Source organism: Phaethon aethereus, assembly GCF_964289735.1.
Source record: "Phaethon aethereus genome assembly, chromosome: 9".
Classification (NCBI taxonomy): domain Eukaryota; kingdom Metazoa; phylum Chordata; class Aves; order Phaethontiformes; family Phaethontidae; genus Phaethon; species Phaethon aethereus.
Window position 1 is genome coordinate 1,007,113 of NC_138585.1, and position 26,404 is coordinate 1,033,516.

Here is a 26,404-nt window from a genome sequence, read left to right on the forward strand (position 1 = left end):
TTTTTTACACCCAATTCAAGTGGTACCTTCACAATTACTTACAGATAGCCTTGCTGCTGTTTTTGTCAGATGTTGGAGATTTTACTTCTGGTTCAAGTTCTAAACAGATGAGAGGAAACCATTAAGTTTGGTTATTTACATTTATTCTTGTAGTCTTTCACAGGAAGTCAATTACCTCATTTATGGAAAAACAAATCTGCTTTCCCAAATAGACAAGTTGACTTAAGGACTACAGTTATCTCTAGATTTCCTCTTTACATACCTAACCACTATATAATAAAAACCACACTTCTTTAAGACACGTAGGTCAGATATATTTCATCATTGATACATACGCACATCGAGGCCATGCTTGAACCCACTGAATCTACGTACCTCAAAAAACCCTCTGGCTTGTCCACCAAAGTCCAAAGCAGTAGAAAGAGGAGGTGCAGAGTATGTGAGCATACGCTAAGACACTAAACAACAAAGACCTCACAGATTCAGTTACTACAGGATAGAAAATAATTTCTGAAACGTTCAGTCAATACTACCCTGACTTTCTGGAAGAAATTCTGACTCCAGGCTAATGCTTCTCATCCTAGGAAGAAGTTAGAGAGGCAGCCGTGGGCTCTGTGCCTTCTGAGCTGATGCTGCAGTCATGATTATTTTAAAACTGAAGGATGAAAATGGCAATGCCCATTTAAATACTCATAAAAATGGAAGAAGAGCCACAAGGACAATATTCAGGTTCTTGTGTGAAAGCAGTCCTTTAGAAAGGGGGTAATTCTTCATTAAGCTGCAAGTCTGGTCACTAAGAGAAGCAATGCAAACGAAGGGAAAGCAGGCTGCGGAGAGGACTTCAGATGAACATCACTAAGGATTTCCACACAGCTAAGGCAATACAAGGGATTTCTGTGCCTGCAAAGGCATGGTCCACTTGCACATCCCCCTTGCTGCTCCCAGCTGTGAAGGGCTGCTTCCTCCCCAGCACAGCCCCTCCTGACTCCTTGGCAAGCCAGTTCAGCCTGATAAACTTGTGAAAAAGTAATTCAGGGAAGGGGGAGGGAAAATCTGAGAATTTTTCTTCTTCTCTCCCCCCGCCTCCTTCTTTAAACTTTAGGAGGAACTATTACGAACGCCTTGAGCAAAACCACTAGCAAGTTCCTGCATATTTTTAACTTATGCACTAAATTAAATCAGAAATCCCCGGATGCTCTATACCAATCAACAAACATCAAAAAAAGTCATTGACATTTTTATGAACCCACAGAAACATGATCTTTGTAAGAATCATTTCTGCATAATTTGGGACATGGATCTACCTCACACACCCTGGTAACTGCACAGGGCCTAAAGAAACATCCTCTGCTCATTCAGCAGCTCAATAAGCTGTGAATGCATAAGCAGCGCTGACTTCCCCCACTTAGAACATTTGAAAAAGTATGTAGCAAAACATAAAATAAAGGTAAAAATGTCAACATTATCAGCCAGACCTCCATTTTCATGAGAGAGAGAGATTATTTAATTCAATTCAGAAATGATCTTCCCATAACATCAATGCAAGGAACATGAGTATCACAACATTATGTGCTGAAGAGCCATGCTAGCTCTTTCACCCACACCGTCCAGAAGTTCATCCTTGGACATTCATACTCAAGAGAAGTGATAAAGTCTCCTCTGAAAAGCCAACTACCATCCTCAAAGGCTCCAAGTAAACTCAGAGCCAGGAAGAGCATGTAAATAGAGGGGTGGCCATCCTCAAACATTGCCCAAGAACAGGACACCACAGCCATTTTTAAGAAGGGTACAGTTCTTGGGATTCTCCAAAATAATCATCTTCTGATGCGTATAAAAAATACTTCTTGGAAGCAGCAACGGGAGACAGCAACAATCCAAGAATAAACTGTGCTTGCAGATTCCCAAGTCAAAACACAGAAGAGCAGATCTGGGATTTCTGAAGTCTGCATTATCTACCAAGATCATTTTGTACTCTAAGTCTGAAAGACTAACACCTGCTTACATTTGCTAAATAGCCAATTTTGAGTTTATCACAATTTATAAGCTAGGTAGATTTTGTTGGTAATTCTTAGAATAATTTGAATATTCAGAGTGCTGAGGTTTTGAGGAAACTGGTTTCTTCCTTTCAAGCACAACAGAGAAAATGGTTTTTGCTATACATGCAAAAAGGTCTGCTGCATTGACTGAACACTTGGGCAATTTGTTCATCCCTCAGCTTCTGCTTTTAGTAAAAGTCCTCATTTGTCTCTGAAAGGCAAAGTTTTTCCTGCTGTCTTCCTATCCTCTCCAACATTCACTCTCAGGAACTGTTACTCATTGTCCTGGATCACATACCTTCCTACCCCTTTTTCCTATCATGCTTTGAACACTGAAAGCTTTTTAATATTTGAAACTTAGTATCTTACTTTTGTAGCACATTTTCCTTCGTTTGAAATTTAAAACTGTGATGTTTTTTGATGAATTTATTGTCAAGTTGAGTTGCATTAGTATTGTGACCTCAGAGTCGAGTCTGCCAGTGCAGGAGAGTTCGACACGAAACACTGCAAACAGACAACAAGCAGGCATTAAAATTGAGTGCTTTTCAGACATTGTGAAAGAACATTGAAATGATGGGGGTCTTTTTAAATGATGTTTATAATGTACATTTTTAAAGAACTTGCTATTAAGAAATCCCATTTTAGTCTTCATGCCTTGTAATTTCAGACAACTATTAAAGCATTGAAGGGCACAGATCTTCAACTAATTTCTGTGAGTTATATTAGAATTTTACAGGTTACTAAAATTGGATCACTAAAGTTATTTATCCACAAATACATTAGCTTCGGAGTTAAAAGTGCTGTCACAAGAGAAACCTCCGTTATCACAGAAAACCAGAGAATTTAGTTTTCCTCCTTGCTTTTTCAAATGCTATGAAGGCTAACTTTTTTCACAACGATTAAGTTTAAATATTTTGGTCTCTGCAAATCTGACTGGAATCAAAGCTTAAATTAATGTGACATCATTTACTTTCTAGTTTACATACTAGTATTATTTATGCCAACAGAGCAGACACAACAAGCCTAATTCCCCAGTGCCTGCTTTTACAAAATAGTGGTATACAACCAAAACATCAATATATATTTCCTTGTCCCTTGAGTATCTAACAGAGCACAAGACAGCAAGGAATCATACTTGAACAAGCATGAATGATGATCATTTGCACACTTCCTGAAACAAGTGCAATTATTCTTAGTATAAATTCTATGGAGGAGCCAGTATGTATTCAAAATAGTTTTCTCAGTTTTAAGCTTACCATAAACACTGTAATGTATGAACAACTCCCACACATCTTGAAATATCACCTCTATAGGCTGGAGAAATTAAAAGGCATGAATTTTAAAATCCATGCAATTGTTAATTATCATTGTTGAAAGAGAACGGGAAGCTTGCGTGTGTACATATACATAAAAAAATGTTATGTTTCCTTTCCAGGAAAATCTCTGTCCTCCACTAAACAGGGAGGGGGTGGGGAATATTACTCTCAGACTAATAGTCTCAATCTATAATACCCTTTCAGCAATGTCAGGACTGTTGCAGAAGGCCTGTAAACATATTACATTTAATGGAGAAAAATTATGCTCTTATGCAACACTACACACATTCTGGAAACAAAGTACCACCAGAAAGCATTATTAGTATCAGCACCAGCTGTGTGCTTTCAGAGGATGGGAGGTTTACCTGAAAGGGTGCGAGGAACTTCTCCTTGTAGAGAAATGTTGGCCTGGGGCATAGCCATAGCCATGGGATTATCTACCTGAAATCCCAGTTTATACTCAACCTGTAACAATAGTTGGGAGAAGGAAGAGACACATAAGAAATCTCTACAGTAGTAAAAAGAAATGCTACATACCTTTTCATAATAATTCTTGAAATTAAAAAAAGGTATCTTATTTTCAAAGAATGCTGGCGATTTTAGGTGCCCAAATTCAAGGTTTCTTATATGAAGTCTAAATATCAGACTTTTGCGACAGTTCAAATTAAGAAAGCCAAAATAGAAACCACTCTTTAAATCATTCTTGAAAATTTGAAGCAGAATTTAAAGTGCTGTATTAAAAAAAAGCCACAAAACTCTCTTGCAATACTTTTAAAACTTACTTGTTCAAAAGCCAGTTTGTTAAAACCATAGGAGTTCAAAAGTTCCCCCTCTTCTAGTCAGTTTTATAAACTACATAGCCAAAATTGCTTATGAACAGTTTACTCAACTATAGTCAGGATTTGGTTTCCACTTAAGAAGCTGACTCTGCAAATATTCATTCAAAAAGAGTACAGGACCTATTGTAACTAAGTCATAAGCTCCTGCTGGAAATTCATTCTATCCCTCCACAATCAGCTGAATAAATTTGGTTTGACTTTGTTTGCCCCCGTCAGTTTTTTTTCCCCCCCTTTCTAAAACATAATAGCATGCATTTATGTTAGCAATTTATTTTTCAGTCAAGATGACAAGGGTAGAAACATAACCCAGTTCCTGAGCTCCTATAAACTGCACTACATCCATCGTACAAAGTTAGCACAGAAGATGCGAGTGGTGTAATGGAAGCAGGACTACACGCGCTGAAAAATTCCTATTCAAAATTCACAGACAGGCCCAAGGAAGCTCAGGGCAGGGACAGCGATGCAGGTAGCTCATGGCTGAAGTTCTAAGGAAACTCTTTCAAAGGTCCTACTCAAAAGGCAAGTGACAGAACTGCCTGTGAAAGTGGAATACGATATCAAGTAGAAGGGCTGGCTTGCATTCTGCCCAATACCATTGCAGGCCAAAATTCATATCTTCTAAGAAGTTACACCCCGAAGGGAAGAACACTGGCAGAAGGAATCTTCAGAAATAACAGTGGTGGAGTTGTTAAATGTTACTGTTCCTACTGTAGTCTTTCCCACTTAAGGGCAGAAAAATAACCATCACTCAAGTTTAAAAAAAAAACCAAACAAAACCAACAGAACAAAACCAAAAAGGACTAACATCTGGCAGAGACTAAACAGATCACTTCATATAGCAAAAAAAAAAAAAAAAATTGTTAAGTAACTGGAAATCCTTCAAAATGTAAGAGCATACGCAATCTTTGACAGCTGTTGCTGCATGGTGCAGCCATGGTGATTAAGTGAAATAAAAATCCCTTTCCATTTAATCGTGGCTCTGTAATAACATACTAGATGCTACTTTTATAGGTTGTTCTTGTCTCCAAACATATGTTTCTAGAAACCTCTAAAACACAATTGCTCTACATTTGATTTCCAGAGGCTTCTGTTCACTGCTGCCCCTTCTGCACGTTCAGTGCACCACCAGAAGAGATTCCACAGCCAGCAGCTTGTATACATATATACACGTAGCTTGCCAGAAGCAAGAAGTATAAAATACTTCAAAAGGAAGTGCTTCATCTTCCTAAGCCAAGAAAGGAACAGTTTGGCTACACATCATCTTAACTTACTGCCTGCAATCACATAAATAATTCTTTTGCACCTAGCATATGCTAATTTTTGCAAAGAAAAAAAGCCATTGAATTATAAATAGTGGGTATTCACTAAGCTATACAGATCGTGTATCAGGTACTCAAACACAGAAGTTATGCCTGCTTACCTTGGATTTAGCATGCCAGCTGAAGTGAAGATTGTTGGTCTCACTGGGTATTAAGAGATTGAAGGACAACGCATAGCGATTAACCACATCATTCCTCACGTAGGACAACTCTGCATCAAGACCTGCAATGAGAAAGAAAGAGTAAGACAGGGAAGAACAGGACCAGCAGCAACTCACCAGAACAAACGACTCTTAGTACCACCAGCTCCACTTGTATTTGAATGTTTAAGCAAATATTTCCTCAAGTCCATAAATTCAATTGCAGGTTTGGAGATCAATGCTCATGCACATCAGCATTAACAAGAGTGCTTCAAATTCTTACAACACAACGATTTCAGAGAGATGCTGCAGCCTAATAAACAGGTAAAAGCTGGAATGTAATGGAAGGAAATACAACTTTTCAAACAATTCTCCAAATTACAGACCTCCTGAACGTATCCCTGTCTGCTTCTGGGAATCACAGGTCCAGCCTTGCTCTTACTTACAACTCTGTACACTCAAAACAAACTGCTTTCGATTATCAGCTTTTTAATTGCAGGTGATTCTTCCTCAATAGCTCATTTCTTGAGCCCAAGACACATAAGCACTATGGAATTAACTTCAAGGTAATGAGATCATAACACAAAGCACATACTGAGAGGAGGAATGACATTTGTACACCAGGTAATACTAATATTTTATCTCTACCCTTTGCTTTCTGAACATTTTAATAAACCTAGAGAACTGAAAGACCCATGAAACTATTCATTACAGAGCACTACGGTGCATTTTGCTAAATAAGACTCATACTCTGATATTAAAAATATTGAAGCTGCCATTATCTTTTGCAGCACACTTTCCAAGGTCATACTGAATCAGGGTAGGACCCTACAGCTTGCCCTGAGTGTCATTAGCAATTAGTGGTTAAAGTAAGCACTACAAGTTAACCCCCTTCCTTGCAGCTGTAAAATTAATACCAGCTCCATATCCTCAGGACAAAACCATACTGTATTTGTAATCAGTACCATTTTGTCTTGTCTCACACAGCTTTTCCTCCGCTGCTCCCAGTTAAACACCATCCAGGCTCAGCAATATACTGACATGATAAGAGAACAACTGGGCAAGTCAGACACAGGTGCCGTCTCCAAGCATGATCTATGCAGAGGGCACCAAGTTCAATTAAAGTATTCACAGTACAATTGGGAATGTAAATAATGAGGTTATTTTTATTATGGCTGGAAAGTCAAGAAAACTGGAGAGGCTGACTTCAAGATGACAGCATTTAAGGTATCCTTAAGTTATTCCAAGAATCTATGGAATCATGAAAGAGTTCCGGGTTGTTTTTTGGGTTTGTTTGGGTTTTTTTTAAGGGGGGGGGAAAAATCAAAGATAACTATTGAACTGTGTAGACAAGCTGCATTTGAAGAAAGTGATAATTATTTTGAGGGAAACAATGCTTCCCATTTAGTGCAAAAACTGGGCACAGATCAGTGCAAAGTGATGAGCTTTCTCTTATTCCAGAACTTGATTTAATCCACCTTGTTTTCACAAGACATAGAAATGCAGCCAAGACATTCCTCTTCGTTCTTGTTGCCATTAACCACTGTTAGTCCCTGCTGGCTCATTAGTGTCCTGAAACTTAATCAAAACCCAAGAGTAAATAATCACAGATACTGGGGGGGAGCGGCGAGGCGGAGAACCCTAGACAGAGGATGCATGAAAGGAATAGAACAGAGTAATCCCAGGGAGAAATACTCTCAGACAAGATCTTGAACAGAAGATGCAGGTGATGCCTTAAGTGCTGAATGTAATCAACCTGAGTAAGTATATATAAAAAACTTAAATCTTTCTTCTCGAATTTCTCCATATTTCCACTCAATAACAAATGGCAAATGCAAAAGCATACCCACCAATAAAACTGGGAGGAGGGGGAAGCACAGACACACACCTTGAAACAAAATAAAACTTTGAAAACACATAAAAGAAATAGCAAACTTCCAAAATATCTTGCCCAGATAATTTTTACATGTGTACAGGTTTACACATGAAATCTACCTTAGATTTAGAAAACATGGAAGGAGCATGAAAAAGAGCTTACAACTATCAGACACTTGCCATTAGAGCCTATCAAGAAGGTGGGAAGCTTTATGGGCATAAACTTACCAAACAAAGTATTTAAAATCAAACCCAGTAAGTACAAGTTATTTAAAAAAAAAAAAAAAAAAAAAAATCAGCAGACAAAAGGATGAGCAGATGAAACAATGAAATTGGAGCAGTGAAACTGCTTTTGGAGTAAAGAAAATCTTCTCTTGCTGATAAATGGTCACACCAGTGATTAGAGGTTCACAAATACATCTCAGAACTTGTTAACACTATCAGATTTTCAAGGTAATAATCCTTGATTTAATAGAAACTTTGTAGAGAAACTGGTCATAGAAATCAAATGGGTACACAGCAATAAAATTGCCTGTTACAAAAACTGGCCTTTACAGAAGTAACGTAAAAGGCAATCCTAAGTGAAGCTGCCAGGCATAAATATCTCGATGTGCAGTAATATCTAAAGGTGTACAAAACCAAATTACCCTACAAAAGATCAATCAAATATTTAAGCTTTAACAGCGGTACAACACTGAGCAATTTGATTATACAGACCATTAATATTTTAATGCCTATACTGCCATAAAAAGCCACCCGCTAACCCGCTAACAGGCGATGCTAATTTTTTATATCCTCGCTGCCTCCTCCACCTCAATCCTGAGTTCCTGACGCACTTTGTCGGTTTAATTTATCTCAATCAGGCCAGAAAAAAACACACCAAAAATTGCAGTTGAACCTGCCAGTCCAAAAAAAAAAAAAAAAAAAAAGCGCACCTTGCCTGTGCTCCAGGCAGGCAGCCAGGCACGAAGGTGTGTTCTGCCCGACATGAAGGAGCCCAGGTACCGATCGCCGGCAATGCCGGGAGCTGCGCCACGTCCCAGCCGTAAGGGAGGGCACTGGGAAGGTACGTGCAGGTAAGCAATCACACAGGGCTCCGCGGCAAGCGGTGGGGAAAGCCAGAACCGTAGCTCACCGATCAGCAACTGAATAATCCTGATGCAGGCTGCCATCCTTTCGCTCGCTGCATTCCTGGGCTTCCTCTGTTTTATGAGTCTTCCACTTTGAGGAAGAAAAAATTTCCCCATACCCACAGAAATTGCCCGGGCAATGCTGCAGCACCATGCACGTTCAAGAGCTCCTCGGTGGGTAGACTCCAGATTTCTATAGTTAAAACATTTTAGCCAAGATAAAGCATGCTTTTCTCAACACCACATGGGATGCACAGGTTAAATTCTCACCAAGAAAAACCACGGCACAGTATGCCAGGCTCCAACAGCCCTGCACTGCTGAAGGAAGCGGGCAAAGATACCGCTGCAAACACGCTGGGCAGACCACAACCAACGCCTCTCTTCCCACAGGTTTGGATCAGGAGGACAACGACCATCCTCAGTGAAACATCAAACAGGTTCAGATATGTCCACTGAGTACTGGCTGCGAGCTACCTCTATTTAATCAGGTACTTTGTTCCTGTTATCTACATACTTTTTTCCTTTTTTTTTTTTTTTTTTAAACCACACCACAAAGTTGTGCTGCCTCACTGCTTAGATTTCCAGACCAGTTAAGTGCTATTATTAACTTAATCTGGAGTAGATACTGAAAATGGTTAAGGAGTTTGCAGAAAACCACGTTAGGCTCCATTAGCATGACAGCTTAAGTCTAACTCAGAATTGCTTTAATTCTGCATTTCACCTTTCTTCTGACATGCATACTTGCACCTGCCTTGCAATGTTCCTTATTTAAACCTTCAGCAAGCCATGTGCAGGGAGTCAAGCTGGCAAAACGCTAATGCAGGGGGTAAAAAAAAAAAAAAGTGAAGGAACACATCTCAGTCCATTTAACTCCCCAAATTAGTGAGGATGCTCAGGAACAGCCCATATGAAGGGCAAGGCTACAGCAGCACTTAGACCTTATACTAAAACAGTAGTGCTACCTTACCCAGATAGTCCAGGCTTTTTTTTCCAAAGCATGCTTTGGGCAGAGGCAGCTTTGAATGATGGTATTAAATTAAGCACATCCCCATCATTACACAGCCTAAACCGCTGACCTCAGGATTTTTTTGCTTGGTTGTTTGTTTTTAACATGTAAATCTCTTTCAAACACAGCACCAGCGTAAGATGTAATCAGTCTAGGTAGCAGGTTGCTGGGGAAAAGATACAAACAAGGTTAGTTTTCCCAAATGTTTCAGATTTCAAGAATGCTTAGTAAACTACTAAACTGCTACACTAAAATCTATTGACTGGGGGCAGGGGGAAGGAAAAAGTAATTCTGCGAGATGTCAGGTTCCTCCTCAGGCGTTGACCATTTTTGCTACCTTGCACTGTAAGTAGGGCAAATACACCAGCGTGCACACGACCTCCTGGAACAAACCCAAGTTGGTATGTAATGTTTTATGTCATACAGGGAATGATAAAAGGAGAACACAGGTGGCTCTACCAGAAAAACACAGATGCATTATAAACAGCTACAGAAAACAGGTAGTTCTTCAAGAATCGTTTTCTAGGCAAACAAGTAAAACTTAAAGAAAGGGTGGAGAACCTTACAAAGAAATACCAAAAAATTTTAGGCTACACAAACTGCAGAGGAGGAAATGAAGCTTTTCAGAAAATTTAGGCAGTATGTTGGCGCTCAGCGACAAGCGGTTTTAAAATACCGGCTGCAGTTTTGCAGCAAGCCTCCTTAAACAGGCCCATATGCAGACAATGCACCAGACGAAAGGATCTAGTTCCTCATTACCTGGACTTGACTAACCTACACCAACCTGCATGAAAACAGCAACACTGCTTTCATTTCAAGGGGAAAACGCCACTCTCTTACCCAGGCAACGCCTAAATCTCATTATTAAGCTGCCACATCTTTGTACCTCCCACCCTTGTGCACAAAGTTGAAAGACTAAATTAAAGTTGAACAAAAACAAAAAGGTAAATTTAAGCAGCACCATTGAGAAAGTCTGTCATTCTTTGCACTGTTTAACATAACAAAACATCTGAAGAAGCTCAGAAAGGAAGGGGAGAGGCCAATTTTCATTCTCAAATGCAAAAGATGCTGGGCAGCCCTTGTGTTCATGACAAAATTGGATCATGTCAGTCTAGCAGCCTAACAAAACACTTCTTTTCAAATGCCCTTGTGTAAATGCAATCCAGCTTCAACTCTTTTTTTTTTTTTAAGCACAATATACAAAAGAAACTTGCCGCTATCAGCATGGGGAAAATTAGATTTTATCCTTATGAAGCAAATCTATCCTACAACATGCACTAAGAGCAACACAACCTTCTTAAAGACGACAACAGCATTTAGGAGCTTGTTACCCAGGTAACAGGCTTCAAACCATCATAATTCTGGAAGATTCTGTCTAAAAATCAAGAACGAATGAGCAACGTAAGAGTTAGATGAGATTACTCTTACTGAAACACTGCTTGCTGCAATATATTAGCCCTAGCCTAATAGCAATCTGCTAACAATAGCTGACATAACTGACTCCCCCAGCTGCCTACCCAGCCCTCTGATAGATCCCTGTCTGTGTACAGAAATAACTAAAATTAGTGCCTTTTCTTAATATGCTAGTCCGTAATATTAGGAGTTTCTTCATAGGCAGCTGAGAAATCTCTGCAGTGCAACATCAAACCCCCACAGCCCTCAAAGCAAGCCACTCCTGCTCCTGACTCATGGCCACTGAAATAAATTACCTGAGAAGAGTTACACAGTTAAACAAGTCATTATCTTCATATAAATATTCTATTTGTTCAGGGGTTTACGTGCTCTAGAGAACGATGCCTCCACTCCTGAGCAGCTCATCTGGCTTAGCCCTCTGGCCAGGCCAGAAGCTTCCACTCCAGGGTGGACATCCATATGAAAGAGTATGAACCTCAAGCTTCAACATCCCTTCACCACCATCCACTTCCCAAGTCTGTGCAACCTACTCCATAAACACACAAGATTCACCCACCACTGGACAACTTACCTTGTTGAAGATAGATATCCTTTTTTTTTCCCTTCTGTTTTCCTTTCAAAGTGTACCGTAAGTCTGAAACACTAACTTTAAATCCTAAGCCTTCCTTTTTTTTTTTTTTTTTGCAACGGGTTCTGCAAATGCGTGCTGGAAAAATTCTGTTTTCATACCAGCAGCCTAAGCACAAGGAAACGTGGCTGAAGAATTAAACATCAGCTTTTGACTACTGAAACTTTTTTTCCCCAAGGTAGAAAGAACACTTCCTCAGAGAAAGCCTTCATTTGAACATATTGAATTAGTTCAACAATCATCTTACACAGGGCTGAAACTACAAACTGGGAGTTAAAAAAACGAGGAAATCAAATAAACTGATCCACATGGATCAATTTCATTTAGAAAATAGCAAACCATTGAAAATAAAATATTAAGCATCTGTACATACACACAAACACATAAAAAACTTCTTATATCCTATTTGTACGTATCCAGTATATACAACAACAAAAATGAACTTTCCTTTAACAAAACAAGTAACAGATTATAGCCTTCTACTTTACTTAATTTTTTCCCCACAACATTACAGTCTGCCACTTATAGCTGTTGGTCAGGAATTTGGGCTGAAATACTTGTTTTTAAACGTCTTGCCATGACTGTCTGGAAAAGATGACTGATGAAAAACATCACAGGAAAAAAAGTTCAATCTTAAGTAATGCAGAGATGAAGAAACAGCTTTTCACTCTCGTAACACAGGTGCCAGAGAACATCAAAGGACATTGTTCAGTGTCAAGTTTGAAAGACAAATCAGCAGGCAAAATCCATCAGTACTCACTAACACAGTTTCTACCTTTTGCTTAAAAATTTTTCTTCCCTGACTGCTGAACAGTCCTTCTGCTCATCACCTACCTGACACTTAGAAAAAAAACAAAGACAAAAGAATCCCCCATTTTGGGGTCAACTTCCTACCTCTACACGAAGTTCTTCAGTGCTTATGTGCATCTGTCTCACCAAAGAGCTCTCCAACCCACTTTTCTAAAACTTCAGCCTATGCTTTGCTAGAAAGAAGCGTCTTGTAACCCAGTACCATAGACCTTGGAAAAAAACCCCAAAACCCACAGTATCGAGTGCATGAAAAACAAACTAGAAATAAAATCACAGCTTGACACATCACCAAACCATACTGAAACATGCAAACTCGTTGTGGAATTGCTCTAACATTAGCTTGTTAACATAGCACACATTGATTGGCGAGGCTCCGTAATTAAATCCACTCCCACCTCCACAGAAAACCTCACCCACCAGAGACTGATGCCTCATTGCATATAGCAGTTGCAGAGAGCAATAACTGTGGTTATTTACACAAAGAGCTTTGTTACCTGTGCAGAGTTTTCTTTTCATGAGTCGGAGACGGAAAACAACATGCAAGGCATTCAATTTGAGGAAATACTCAATATAACATCAAGGCAATGACTGCATCCTTGAAAACCAACCAAGACGCCCTAGCAAGGAATCTTAGTAGGAAACTTCCCAACATCTAGCAAAGAGGAAAAACTCTTAGCTGAGAGCTCTCATTAAATCCTTGTGAATCTTCGCTGACAAATCACCCACAATTCGCCTTATTGATGCTGTTAAATAGAATTTGCAAGTTCAACACCACAGGCAAACAGGATTTTTCTCACTCACAGGCCTTTCTGAAAGTCACAGAACAGACCCCTTCTATGGGAAGAAGCTTCTCCCCTCCAGGAGATGGCATTTCCTGAGGTGAAAGCATAAGGAACTTGGCAATATTTAACTCAATCCATACTAAAAAGAAGACATTAATTGTTCCTAGGACCCAACCGCTTACCCTTTTGTTTGACTCTGAACAGTGGCAATCATATTTCAACAGCCTGCCTGCTTATTCTTCTCTTCTTCACCTACAGAAAAATCTTAATTTTTCTGAGAGGTAGGATATAAAGGCAGCTGTAAAAATGGTTGGAAGATTACTCTCTCCTTAATAGAGGTTAAAAAAACAAAACAACAAAACCAAAGAAACCAACCCACCTCAGCACAGAATACAAGTAAACTCTGCTCCTGAGAACACCTTCTAAATGAAATTTGCCCATGTGAAACTTAAAAAATAATAAAACTCCCAACAAAACCAGCAGTCGCTTTGCTATTAATAGCCAGAACAGTGCCCATGAGTTACCCAAAAGGTTGATTCCAAAGGAGAGATGCACAATGCTGAGATACTTCAAGGTGGGAGAAAATTAGTGCCAAGGACCTTCATAGCCAGTATCATGACCAACAAGCAAGGGCAAATGGGACATATGGGAACAGGAATGGTGCAGATACAGGACTGGAGGCAACAGAAAGGGAACTAATTTGCTCATTCAAGTTTGCTTTATATTTTTATAATATAAAAAACCTTTATTCTTCAGTTATCCCAGTAGGACAGACAATAAAATACAACAGTGTAATACACCTTTAGAACAATGTCCCTGCCAGCAGCCATGCCTAGTTCAGTAACAAACACCCGAGTACAAATTAAAAAAAAAATTAAAAACCCAACACACACACCTCCCTCAAAGCATTCGGATCTCTCAGCCTTTAAACTCTGTGTCCGACAGGACTGCTGAAGGGATAACGCACCCTTCACATCTGTTGAGGCGCGCTGGAAGGCTTCCATCACAGCAACACGAATTGTTTAACGCAAAACCAAGCTCCACACAAAGTAAAACAGGTCTACTTGCTTCCATGGCGGTCTCTACACTAAGAAAAAAACCCACTGAGCTCCGTGGCTTTCCTTTTATTAGGAATTACCCTACAAGGCCATCCACTAACTTCATAAAGGCTAAAACAGTTTTGAGAGGATAACCATCTTTAGTTAATCAACCTGCTCAGCTTCACCATTGGTACCGCTGGCTTACGTATTCTGAGTGGCTGCAGCTTTTCAAGCCTACCAAGCAGCAGCTCCAGCACTTACGTTACTGCTCTTCTCTTTCCCAAGCAGCACGGTGAAATCAATATACTGGTTAATTTAATTACGGCTATTCAACACCCAGTAAGTGGCAGCAAAATTCTAAAGCATCACATTAGTTTCATGCTGTTGCTTCTGCTCCCAGATCTCCAAAGCAGTCAGTGCAAATATGGGAGTTATCCGCTTGAAAGAAGGACAAAGGCAGAGATGGAAGAGAAATAATGCGTTTGAAGCCTCTACCATCGCGCCCTTTGTACTGCCACAAGGCATTTTCAGAGAGTGTTAGCATTCATTCTTACAGGGGGTCTGCTGGTGCTGCTGCCATTCGGGGGGCGGGGGAAGAAAATCAATTCATCAGGCACTACTCATTTAATGCACGTCACCCTTTACACACCCCTTGCTTCCACAGTTGAGACCTGAAGTACCTAAGTTACTAGAGGAATAGCCTCTAACTAAAGGCCCTTCCACTGCAAGAAAAGCAGGAGCCTCAGATATTTCAGTCTGCATAGTTCCAGGTAGGATGTAGTCATCAAGCAATCCTGTTTCACTAGAGCTCAGAACAACTATGAACCAAGATACATTTGGAATTTGTCTCATTAATTCAGCTTTTCCAGCATCCAAACACAACTCTGAATAGCAAGAAGGGGAGGAGAAAAAACACAAGACTTCCCCAAACTTTTCATCTTTTGAAGTACCCACATACTAGTGAATACAGTGTAGCTGCTTCCACAGCTCCCACTCTCACCCTGGGACTTTTCATGCCTGTGAGCATGATCCTTATCTCCTGTACTTCCGTCTGCCCAGGTGGTGTTCAGGAGCAGTTTCAATCCCTGCCCTCCTGCCAGTACCCCGAGCCCTTCTTGCTGGCTTTTCTCATGCGTGCAGGGAGCTCTCTGCCTCCATTTCCTCTCTCTTGTTCCCATTCTGTCCACCCACTGGAAGGAGAAAGAGAGTATGTATTCAAAGGGGCCAAACAATCAACAGTGATAAATAAGATGCTGCCAAACAGAACACAGGTGTAAAATCACAGCAGTGAGGAATGCAGTTTTGGGATTTCCCCCCCTCAATCAGGCTAGCCTTCAGTCTCAGAGGTCAGATTTCTTCCAACTCCCTGACACACAGAATGTTACAAAAGCCACAAGCATTTATCACTAGACAGACCTTGGCCTCTCGGGAGGCGAAATGGCTGCTTCCTCCCAGGGCTGAGTGCAGACCCAGCCGCAGGAGGAAGCCAAGCCGCCTGCTGCCCGTGCAGTCCCTCCTGAACAATCTGCAGAAGCAAACTGCTTTCACCAGGAAGGATTCAGAGCGAGCCCCCAGCATTTTCAAATCCCAACACATAAGCTGGTGCGATAAGGCAGGCCGTGGAAATCAGCCACCCACCTCAGCAATGCCGAGTAGATCAATACACACAAAGACTTAAGTCTTTCCCAGACTTCCCTCTTAAATGCAGTCCCACAGCATAAATTATTTCAGAGCAATCCTAACCCAGGCTAGAAGCTGCCTCCACTGGCATCACTCCTGATGGCCTTCCGCAGGCTATTTCAAACTTCTAGAAGTGTATTCTTCTGCCAGTTTGCAAGCATTACAAATATCGCAGCGGGTTCATGTGACTACACGCATCTCTGAAGAAACAGCTAGCCACACGCTATTTGAACTTTGCAAATTAAAAGTGAGGTAAGAGAATGGAAAAAGGCAGAGAAACACCAAATGCAGCTTGTTCTCATAAACCTCGAAACAATATTGACATGAACCGCGGTACTCAGTAAATCAGACGGACATGCATCCAAGCGCTCTGTGAAAGGCTCCAAAACGAAAACAGATTGCTCAACTCCACGATGTGAGTAACTTGTCACAACCTGCTGCAGCTCGCAAGCAGCCAGATGTTGCTGCATGCACCCTCCAAACGCCCTGCCAGCCGTAATCCCTTCATTTCTCCAAAGTGGACTCGAGCGACGTTCATCTGCAACACTAAAAAGCCCGTCTAGTAAGCACTAATCACGGACTAGCATTAGACTAAAGGGCTTTACAGGGCAAGGTAATAAAATAATTGTCCTAAAACCAACACATCCAATTAAGGGCAATATATCAGAATATTTTCAGGCCATCATCAGCAATTCAGTTTTGTTACAGTGCATGGCATCTGTCAAGATTAGAAGCTTGCTTTCCATCCAGCAGTGTGCACCTACAGTAATCTTTAATTTAAGTCCCTTTCCAATGGTAAAATGAAGCATTAACATGCAGATTTTTGCACTTCTGCAACGACAGGCATGTGGACCACAGCAACGCAATATTTATTCTTCCACATAACATGCAAAAAGTTATTGTTCTTCAGAGTCAAGCACCTAAAAGCTAGAAAACAAAGATTCAAGAACATTTATACAACAGAACCAGATTCTGAACTGTAGGTCATGTACCACATAGACACTTGCTTCAAGACCTTAGGGTACTCTGCTCTTCAGTGGACATCTCATTCATCCTCCTACAACTACCCAAAGGCTCTCTGCTGTATTTTTTCCGTCCTAAAGAGGCAGCACATACAAGCATCTGTAATTTACTCATCTCACACAGAAGCTTACCTTGGTTGCTACTAACAAAACTCGGAGCACAGCACTAGCTCACCAGTGGTGCTTTAGGTTGTGATGCTGTCAAAGAGTGGGCTTTTAACAAGGCTCTGAAGCATTTCAAGAATCACAAGAAATAAATACTTCACCTTTCAATAACTTGAACATGCAGCTCATCCCAGCACAGTGATTCTCAGCTCCCTTTCAAAACAGGGACAACTAACCAGGCAACAAAGGGGCAAGAGGATTTCCAGTCACTACAAATGCAGTGCAAGCGCCATAAAGCACTTTTGATGTCAACTGCTGCCAACTCCCCAAGTAAGTGACATTAAGAACGCTGTTCCATAGTATAAAATTAAGACACCACTTGATCCTGCATTAAGCAGGAGATGTTTAGTCTCCATCCGAAATCTCACAAAATTGCATTTGGCTTACAACTTACCAGGGCTTTGCTCAGCCCCAGTGAGGTCACACCTGGAGCACTGGGTCCACTGCTGGGCTCCCCAGAACAAGAGACATGGAGCTACTGGAGAGAGTCCAGCAAAGGACCACAAAGATGATGAAAGGGACTGGAGCATCTCTCCTGTGAGGAGAGGCTGGGAAAGCTGGGGCTGTTCAGCCTGAAGAAGGGGCTGAGGATCAGGAGACCTCATCAGTGTATGTAATATCTGAATGTGGGTGCGAAGAGGACAGAGCCCGGCTCTTCTCAGTGGCGCCCGGTGACAGGACCAGAGGCAATGAACAGAAACTGAAACACAGGAGGGTCTGTTGGAACATCAGGAAAAACTCCTATACTGTGAGCACTGGAACAGGTTGCTCACAGAGGTGGTGGAGTCTCCATTCTTGAAGATGTTCAAAAGCTTCTGGACAACCAGCTCTATGTGGCCCCGCTTGAGCAGGGGCTTGGACCAGATGATCTCCAGAGGTCCCTGCCAACCCCAACCACGCTGCCAGTCAGCAGTACAATTTGAAAAACAATAACCAACCCTCTGCTATAACAGATTTTGTAACTCACAACCAGACAACTCATTTCAGTAAGCTGCACACTGGTTTCAAATGAAGATCTAGACCATGTAAGAAAAAGTCATGTAAGTCTTAATTAATTAACTCTGTAATTAAGCAAGTGCAAATATAAAACCAACAGAAGACAGCATTCAATATGATTACTCAGAAGAAACTAGGTCAGAGAATACTAAGTTTGCAAACTCAATGCAAACATTGTACAACTCCTGACTTAAGAGACTCCTGCAGTTCTAATTTAGCCCCCCTGCTATGTATGCATTATGATAGCCCTTAGTTACGTTGTAATATGCTATTTTTTCCCCACAGGACTTAAGTCTCATTTAGTGTTCAGGCTAGACCCATCCCTAAAAGGAGCAAGAGCCATGTGATGAATAGGGCTACCCATAAGACCAATTTCATAGCTGAAAAGTATATAGCCTACAAAAAAAAGCCCCTGCAAGAACAGAAAGGATTGTCCTCGCTGCTTAAGCATCTTGTTGCTGCTGGGAACAATTAGGTGCTACCCCATGAATGCTGCAAAAGAACTGCCCGCAATGCAAGAAAAACTGCTTAAGCCAACTTTTCACAAGCAGCTATTGATTCTGGTCCTCGTACTTAGAGGGTATAACCCAAGGTCTCCTGCAGAACTACTGCGAACTCACAGCTGAAGGTCGAAGAGATATACTGTGAATGCCTAAAGTGCCAAATAATGCTATGTCCTTTAAACAGATCAGATCAGATCAAATCCTTAAAGCCAGCTACATAATATTAATTTTTTTTTACCTTACTCTCTAAACCTTATTTGTTACCTGCCAAGCAGGGATACATGTGCCTTTATATCACAGGACCCTGTGAAAAGCAGATCAATGGAGCATTTCAACGTTAGGCAAATATCACATTCTGATTTCACAGGAAAACTCGAATGAAAGTCACTAAGTCAAGTACAGACTGTTTAGTGAATAACTCGTCACTAATTTACCACCTGCCCTGTGTGTTTAGTACCCCGGGGTGGTCGCTAACAAGTGATATGATCAGGCAGCATGATCATACCTGTACAGTTAGCCGCTATGCAAGAACCAAGACTACTTTCTTCAGGTTTATGTGCAGGCCCAAAAAAGATTGTCCACGTGAATGAACTCCAAAAAGCTATGGATCACGGTGTCAAGAGAATTCACAGACACCCCTAAAAGGGGTCGTGGTGCTCTGGGCAGCTCTCCCCAGCAAGCACTCAAACACCTCTGGCTCCGGCTGCCGTCGCTGAAGTGGTCGCAACCGAGTCCCCTTGTCTAACTCCTCTCTCGTTCTACTTTTATCCCACCTACCGCTGAATCCTGCCCAGTGTGAGTGGAATATGACACATTCAAGTGTGTGAAAACCACAATTATTATTCCCCCCAGCAAAGAGTTATAGTTTGGATGGCTATGAACATTTTCCACGGGAATGGCAAGACATATTTCTGACAGAGACACCATCTGCCTGCCATATAGCAAGTCCTGCTTTCAGACCATGAGAACACTGCAGCTTTTCAAAATAAAAATCCACCTCCCACAACAAGACGAGCCAGTTTTCTCTAGTTTTCTCCTCTGTAAAGCTCTGAAGATTTCAAAACAATTCCTCCTAAGGCAGACACATGGTCAGAATCACATAGCCTAACGGTGGAAACCTGGCATAAGCACACAGGAAAGCAGCAAGCAGTTTTCACTACAAACCATAGTATCTGTCCTGCCTCCTCGCCACAGAAAGAAGAACAGCCACAAATAATCTTAAGCAAGTCACTATTTCATTTACAAGAGCTACAACCTAATTAAAAACACAGGCCATGGTTCCGTAAGACACCGAACTCGGGTTTTGAGGAGATCAGAAGCACTGCAATGCTCCACTGAACTGGTTCAGCCTCACTGGTGGAGAGAACATGCATGAGTACGGCCCCGCAGACCTTACACCAGACCCTGGGGATGCTCCCAGCTTTGCAGGGAGGACGCACCATATCACCGCCTATGGCTGATTCAACAGGCACACGACTACACGCTTACATTTGTTCCAAATCAAATTTGGGATCTAAACATGTATGGGGACGATATTAAGAAACATGAAAACACACCACAGGCTGTAGTAACTCCATGTAACGTTTGGGTTTATGAGCACTTCAGAAAGTCGAAGAGCTTTCTGTTCAACCACAGCAAGACAGTAGCAGAGACAGAGTTTGTTTAGAAAAAAAGGTGGAAGAAACTAGCTTCTATGTTTATATTAGCAGCTTCACTGAACCTAACAGCTCGCTTCACCAGCAACGTCATTTTCCTACCCGCCGTGAATGACTATTCTAGCATGCACTGAACCAAGGCTTTCCTCAAAGAAGTTACAGAAGCTGAAACACCTCCCTGTTCTTTGAAAGTTCACACACACCGATATGAGCGCTTAAACCATAAACTTGATTGTACGCAAACGCAAGTCAGATACTACAAAACTGAAGGTTTTAAAATAGTTTGCTTTGTTTTCAGAAGTGTGAAAGAACTGGAAGAAACCTGTCTGTCCCTTTGGACTTTCTTCTGCCAAAGGAATACATAAAGTTACCAGAGACTTCATAGCCTGTGTCTAGATGCCTCATTAAACTACACCTTACCTACGAATAGTTAGTACGTGTAAAGGATACCGCTAAAATTAAAATCTGCTCATGCCAACAACACAAGGTAGATCCTGAAAGATTCGTTTACAACTGATTTCTAGTGATCTGAATCCCACTAACAGTGCCAGTTTATCTCCACATTAAGTCTCCAGTTTATCCAAGCCTTTGGGGTCACAGAGGCAGATCTTTAAGTCTCAGATACTTAAACCAATATAAAACAGAGCTACAGGCAGCTTGAGTAATAAGTGACTTTAGCCACATTAGCGATAAGACACCCATATGGGAGGTTACGGGATGCAATGTAACTTAAAAAATAATAGTAACAGCAGATCTTCCCTCCTCAGTTGCTACTTAATGATGACTAATTATGCTAGCGGACCACAGAAGTCTGAGCAAATCCAACTAATACAGATTTCAGGCACTAGACTTGGGATAGCTCAAACCTGACCATGCAGTATTTCCAAGATTAACTACTTGTTTAGAAACTCAGCTAAAGAGCAAGCCTGACATTTTTATCCTCTATCTGTAACAGAGCATCTGGCAGCAAGCACATGCAGTGTAAAAATGACGGCAACAGAACGCTCATCACCAGAGCGAGCCATAAGGGAAAAAAATGTTTACAGTGTTATTAACTCCCTGGGTCCCCTGACTTCAATCAGCTACGTGCTTACAGAGTTCAAATTAACTGGAGCTATTTTTGTTTTGTCCATTTGATGCAAATAAAGCCTTCCACTGCTCACTTTTCAGCTGACAGAGATACAGGGGACTTGTCAAAACACAAATCACTGGGGATACCAACATATTTGTTTTGAGACTCCAGCCACCAACTCTAAACAAGAGCCTAAGCAAGCTAAAGCCTACAGAAAACAAATCTTTGTTTAAATCAGAGACTCTCCACGCACAAAACTACTGCGAAAGCCTTCTGCAGCAGGCCAGATGGGGGACTTCATGAACTGTCTCCAAGTACTTGCGCAGCAATTGTCAGCCTGCCTGGAAATTAAGATTCCTTTCACACACGCACCCAATTATTGCCAGGTCTCCTCTCTGCCCTCTGAATGTCACTCGCCTCGCTAATTAAACCACGGGCCTGAACTCACCTCTCCCAGGGCTTACCCTGCTCCCACGGGGCACCACCCCCAGCCACGCAAACCTCGGGAACCCCTCACCGTCAGGGTAAAGCCAGAACCCTTTTATCTCCTTAAAACCCCAAATACACACACGAGGCAGCACAGAGGCTCTTTCCCGAGTCCTCAGCCTCCTCCGCTCTCCCCAGGACCCCCTGCTCCCCCAGCCCTGCAGAACCCCACAGGGCTCCCCAGGTTCCCCCCACCCTCTCCTGAGCCTCAGGTTCTTCATCCCCGCTCACAGCCCTCTCCATCCTCCCCCGCACACCCAGATCTGCCGCCCTCACAACAGCCCCACAGACATCCCCATCGCCTCCTGGACGCCCACAGACACCCCACCCCATCCCCTTCTAGACCCCCAAACTGCCACCCCAACCCCCCACACCACCTCTCATCCCCTCTGGAGCGCCCGGGCCCCCAACAACGCCTCAGTCCCACAGAACCCCATCCTCCTCTCCCAGCCCCTGGCCCCGCACCCGCCCCACCCCACAGACCGCCCCCCGCCGGGCCTGGCGCGGCCCCGCCGCACTCACCGATCAGCTGGCGCACCTCCTCCTCGCTCAGGTAGAGGCTGAGGCTGGGCCCGGGGCCGGCTGGGGGCCAGCCCGGGGGCCCCGCGGCGTGTGGGCCGGAGCTGGGGCCGGCCTGGCCCTCGGCACCGGCGGGCAGGAGCAGCAGCAGCGGCAGGAGGCGGAGGAGATGGCGGCGCGGGCCCCGTACCCGGCACCACGACGACGACGGCCACCGCCGCCCGGCGCCCGCCTCACCCGGCGCTGAAAGGGGCCGGCCCCGCCGCCGCCGCCTCCCGCCGGGCTCGCGGCCCCCGCCCCGGCGCCCCGGCACCATCGCTCCGCGGGTAGGCAGGCAGGCAGGCAGGGGGGGAAGGCAGGCAAGCAGGGGGGGAGGGGACCCCCCCCGCCCCGCCGAACCCCCTCACACGCCGCGGCCGTCAATCCCCGCCCCGCCGCTCATGGCTGCGCGCGCCCGACGCCGCCGCTGGCGCCGCTTCCTCCGCGGCGGCGCCGCACGCCCCGCCCCGCCCCGCGCACGCGCGGCGGCGCAGCACCGCCCCCTCCCCAGCCGCGCGAGGAGCGGCCGTCGCGCGCCTCTCGCCGTCGCCTCGGGAGCCCCCTCGGCGCCGGGAGCAGGAGGCGGAGGTGGAGGAAGGCCCTGCCCGGCCCCCGGTCCCTGCCGCTGCCTCACGGTGCCTGGCGCCGGGAGGGTCTCTGGGCCCGTCCTGAGGGGAGGCTGGAACGGGGTGAGCACCGCGCCCAGGCAGCCCGCCGAACCGCCGGCCGCGGGCCTTTAGCCCCCTCCGCCGCCTTCCTCTGCTGCCATCTCCCCCAGCCCCACGGCCCGGCCCCGTCAGCTGCCACGGCCTGTCCGGCTTATCCACCGCCGACCTGGCCGGAGGCAGGCCCGGCGGCCGAGCGCCGGGGGCCTCCTCCATGCTTCTGGAAATACTGTGCCAAAACGTCCCAGAAAAAAGATACCCTGAAGTAACTGACGCTCGTCAGAAAGTTGCCCAACTGGAAACACTTCTGGAATACTCACATTTCAGTTTCAGAAAATGTCCTTTTTTGGTAATTCTTTTTTTAAAAGCTTTGCGTACTGATGTTACATTTAATGTTTTAATCTGCTTTTCACTTTTATCTCGCGCTTACGCTCCTTTCAGAGCTAAGAAATAGCAGCAGCGTTTCAGTTCAGAGGGCCTTTGATCTACAAAGGATGGTTATTTCGATCCCAGCCAAGCCATTGCTGCCTATAATGATCCTAAAGTAAAATCTAAACCGTAAACATGTCTGCTTGTTTTGTTAGAGTATGAAATGCCAGCAGCAGTGCTGCATGACAGCTGATGTATTTTGAAAGAATGCAATAATAATCAAGTCAAACAACGAAAACAACATTAAATTCCAGAATGAGACTTTGAATCTGCTATACAAACATTCCTGACCTTTTCCCAAAATCCTCTTCTGCGCAGAATTTCAAAAGTAACTGTTACTGTTGCAGCTTGACGCAAAACCCCGTTTCAAGATGTCCACCTTTCCCCTGCAACGCAAAACCTCTGTGGCGATCGGCTCGGCAAGCGGACCTTGTTTTTCTGAACTGACGTCTGATCTCAACGCACCTGCTCCCTTGCCCCTCCGGGCTGATGACAGAAAAGCCGCCTCCATCATCTCCTTCCTACCTGCTTTTGGACCTGGCTGCTTTACAGCTCCACTGGACTCCCCAAAGAGCAGTAACAGCTTTGGTCGTAGCACGTTCATCGCTGGTAGCTGCCTGCTTGATTGAGATTTTTCAGCAGATGTGTCACAATATTTATTTATGACCATTAAATCAATGAATAGCTTTGAATCGTACGCTCCCTTCTGACCTGCCAGGAGGAATTCTGTACCTACATGGGACGCCGTAACAAGAGGATAGTGCAGGCTATTGGCCTCGGATGTTTTTAATCAGTGAGTCTTTCATCTCATAACCATGAGTGGAAAGTGTATAGGAAGTTCTGCTCTTCTGATCACTGTGGTGAAAGAGAAATTGCTCGCACACGTCCCCACAATAAACATCGCTTACTTAGCAGCACGAGGCGTAAAAAAATAAAATGGCAAACTGAAAACGGAGTTGCAAATTACATGCAAGTCTTTAGCTGGGTGGATGTGGACCAGCCTGAACAGCGCTGGTTACCGAGAGCGAGCCCGCCATACCACAGGTTCTCCACAGACCATTTCCTCAGCCTCTAAACCCAGAGTCTGGGCATGTGTGTTTATTTGCTGTTCAGACAGTCTAAATTGCAGACTCCGGGTATTTTCTAATGCACCTCACTTAGGGACTCACGGACAGACAGGCAACTTGTGGTGTCTGACGTGATCAAAACCAAAAATGAGGCTCATCTTTGGCTTAGGATTCCTGAGCTGCCTGATAAAAATCCTCGCAAAAGTATTCGCTAAACTCGCGCACTGAATGAGTGCGAATTTGCACCAAGTGCTGAGAAATGCAGAGCATACAAAATCAGCCTGTTTCAGCACCCAAGCTCATTTAGTCTCTTCAACTAAAGGCTCAGCAGCAATAACCAGCCATGCTTCAAGTTGTGTAAAGACTGTTAATGTCCTAATAGTGCATTGCTCAAAGATAGCTAGTGTGTGTTACCTCTTGCACTGAATTTTCTCAGGCAGAGTCACTTTCACCTGGGTTTCAATACTACGTCCCCCAAAAGGCTTGCCCAGAGACCAAGCAAAATTTTGATAGCCTCTTCTGGTGCAGGTTAGCAGGCAGCTTACATGCTGAGATGCTGCCAAAGCCACCTGAGCGTAGGCGTGGATTTATCACTTTGAGAAATCCCTGCTTCACTCACGGGCTTTTTTGGTGCAATGAGGGAAGAGCAAGAACTTGCTGCTACTCTCTGGAGGTAGGATCAGCCCAGCGAGACTGAAGAACGTGGTGTAGGCACCAGGCAGGAGTCAAACAGCTCTTTTTTTCCATGGGCTTGTCAAAGACTTGGCAAAAGAGACAGGAAAATGCAGGAACTCTGCAGCTATAAAACAGCCTGTAATGGTGACGGGACTCATAGGAAGCCCCACATGGTCACCGTGCCCCAGTTCCCCCATAACCCACTTCTGGGCTGCCGTTCTTCACTAGGAACAAGGAGGCAATATCTATACAGCATCCACCTATAACGTTACTTTAACCTTAACCTCGGTCGTCCCTGCCTTGGACACAAGGATATGATATTCAGCAGAAATGTAACATTTAGCAGAAGGACCCATGCTAGATTATTGTACTGCATTTCTTTTTAGTGACTATGTAACTTGCCTCCTGGAAGTCACTGGCTGATTTTAACAAAAGGTCACCAAAACCACATAAACCAAATGCAAATAAACACATTCTTAGGATACATCTGCCAGCCTGCGCACAGACGCTTTTAGGGCTAAAGTCATTGCTCGTGTGTCTGTTCCGTTATGCCCATGAAGCTGATTGCTTGCTGAGCCCCGAAGTTACAATTAAAATGCAGTCTGCTACGCTTAGAAGAATAATCGGGGGTATGAGAAGTCAAATGAAGGTTTCATGGATGTCAAGAAACATATCATTTGAAAAAGGTGAAAAATGCAACTCACAGGCCAGTTCAAATGCCAAAGATCTTCTGTTGATTTTTTTTGGCTGCACAGACTATTTTTGTCAGGATCGAGTTCAGGGTCTTTCAAAACCATTCTGGGTAAGATTATATTGCAAGAGGATACACAAAGTCTCTCCGCGGAAAGCTGCTAGTAATAGCTGTGAATTCACAGCACTCGCATGGAAAAGTTTTGCTTGGCTAGGCAGTGGGATGCATCACTGCTTGTGCTCTGAGCGTGATTGTATCAGCATTTACCACCGCTGTGTCCCGAGAGGCAGGGAAGAGCTGCTATTAATTTCTGGATGTAAAACAAATCTGCAAAAGCAAATAGCTGACAATGGCACTGATAAGAATTTGATACATTAGGACCTCATGGAAGACATACGATCTAGGG

The 26,404-nt window shown here is 43.5% G+C and overlaps 1 protein-coding gene across 1 annotated transcript in view; it reads right to left on the reverse strand.

The window, feature by feature from the left end:
• Positions 1-22,853, reverse strand: part of RYK (receptor like tyrosine kinase) — a gene marked incomplete at its 3' end in the record, with an annotated part of 60,903 nt that extends 38,050 nt beyond the window's left edge. Inside the window, exons 1-5 of the mRNA XM_082003344.1 lie at positions 22,436-22,853; positions 5,612-5,733; positions 3,718-3,817; positions 2,406-2,540; positions 43-99 (exon numbers count right to left, since the gene is read on the reverse strand). Of these exons, the coding sequence (XP_081859470.1) occupies positions 43-99; positions 2,406-2,540; positions 3,718-3,817; positions 5,612-5,733; positions 22,436-22,748 (727 nt within the window). The 5' untranslated portion in view covers positions 22,749-22,853. The remainder of the gene's footprint in view (positions 1-42; positions 100-2,405; positions 2,541-3,717; positions 3,818-5,611; positions 5,734-22,435) is intronic.
• Between the last annotated feature and the right edge of the window lie 3,551 nt (positions 22,854-26,404).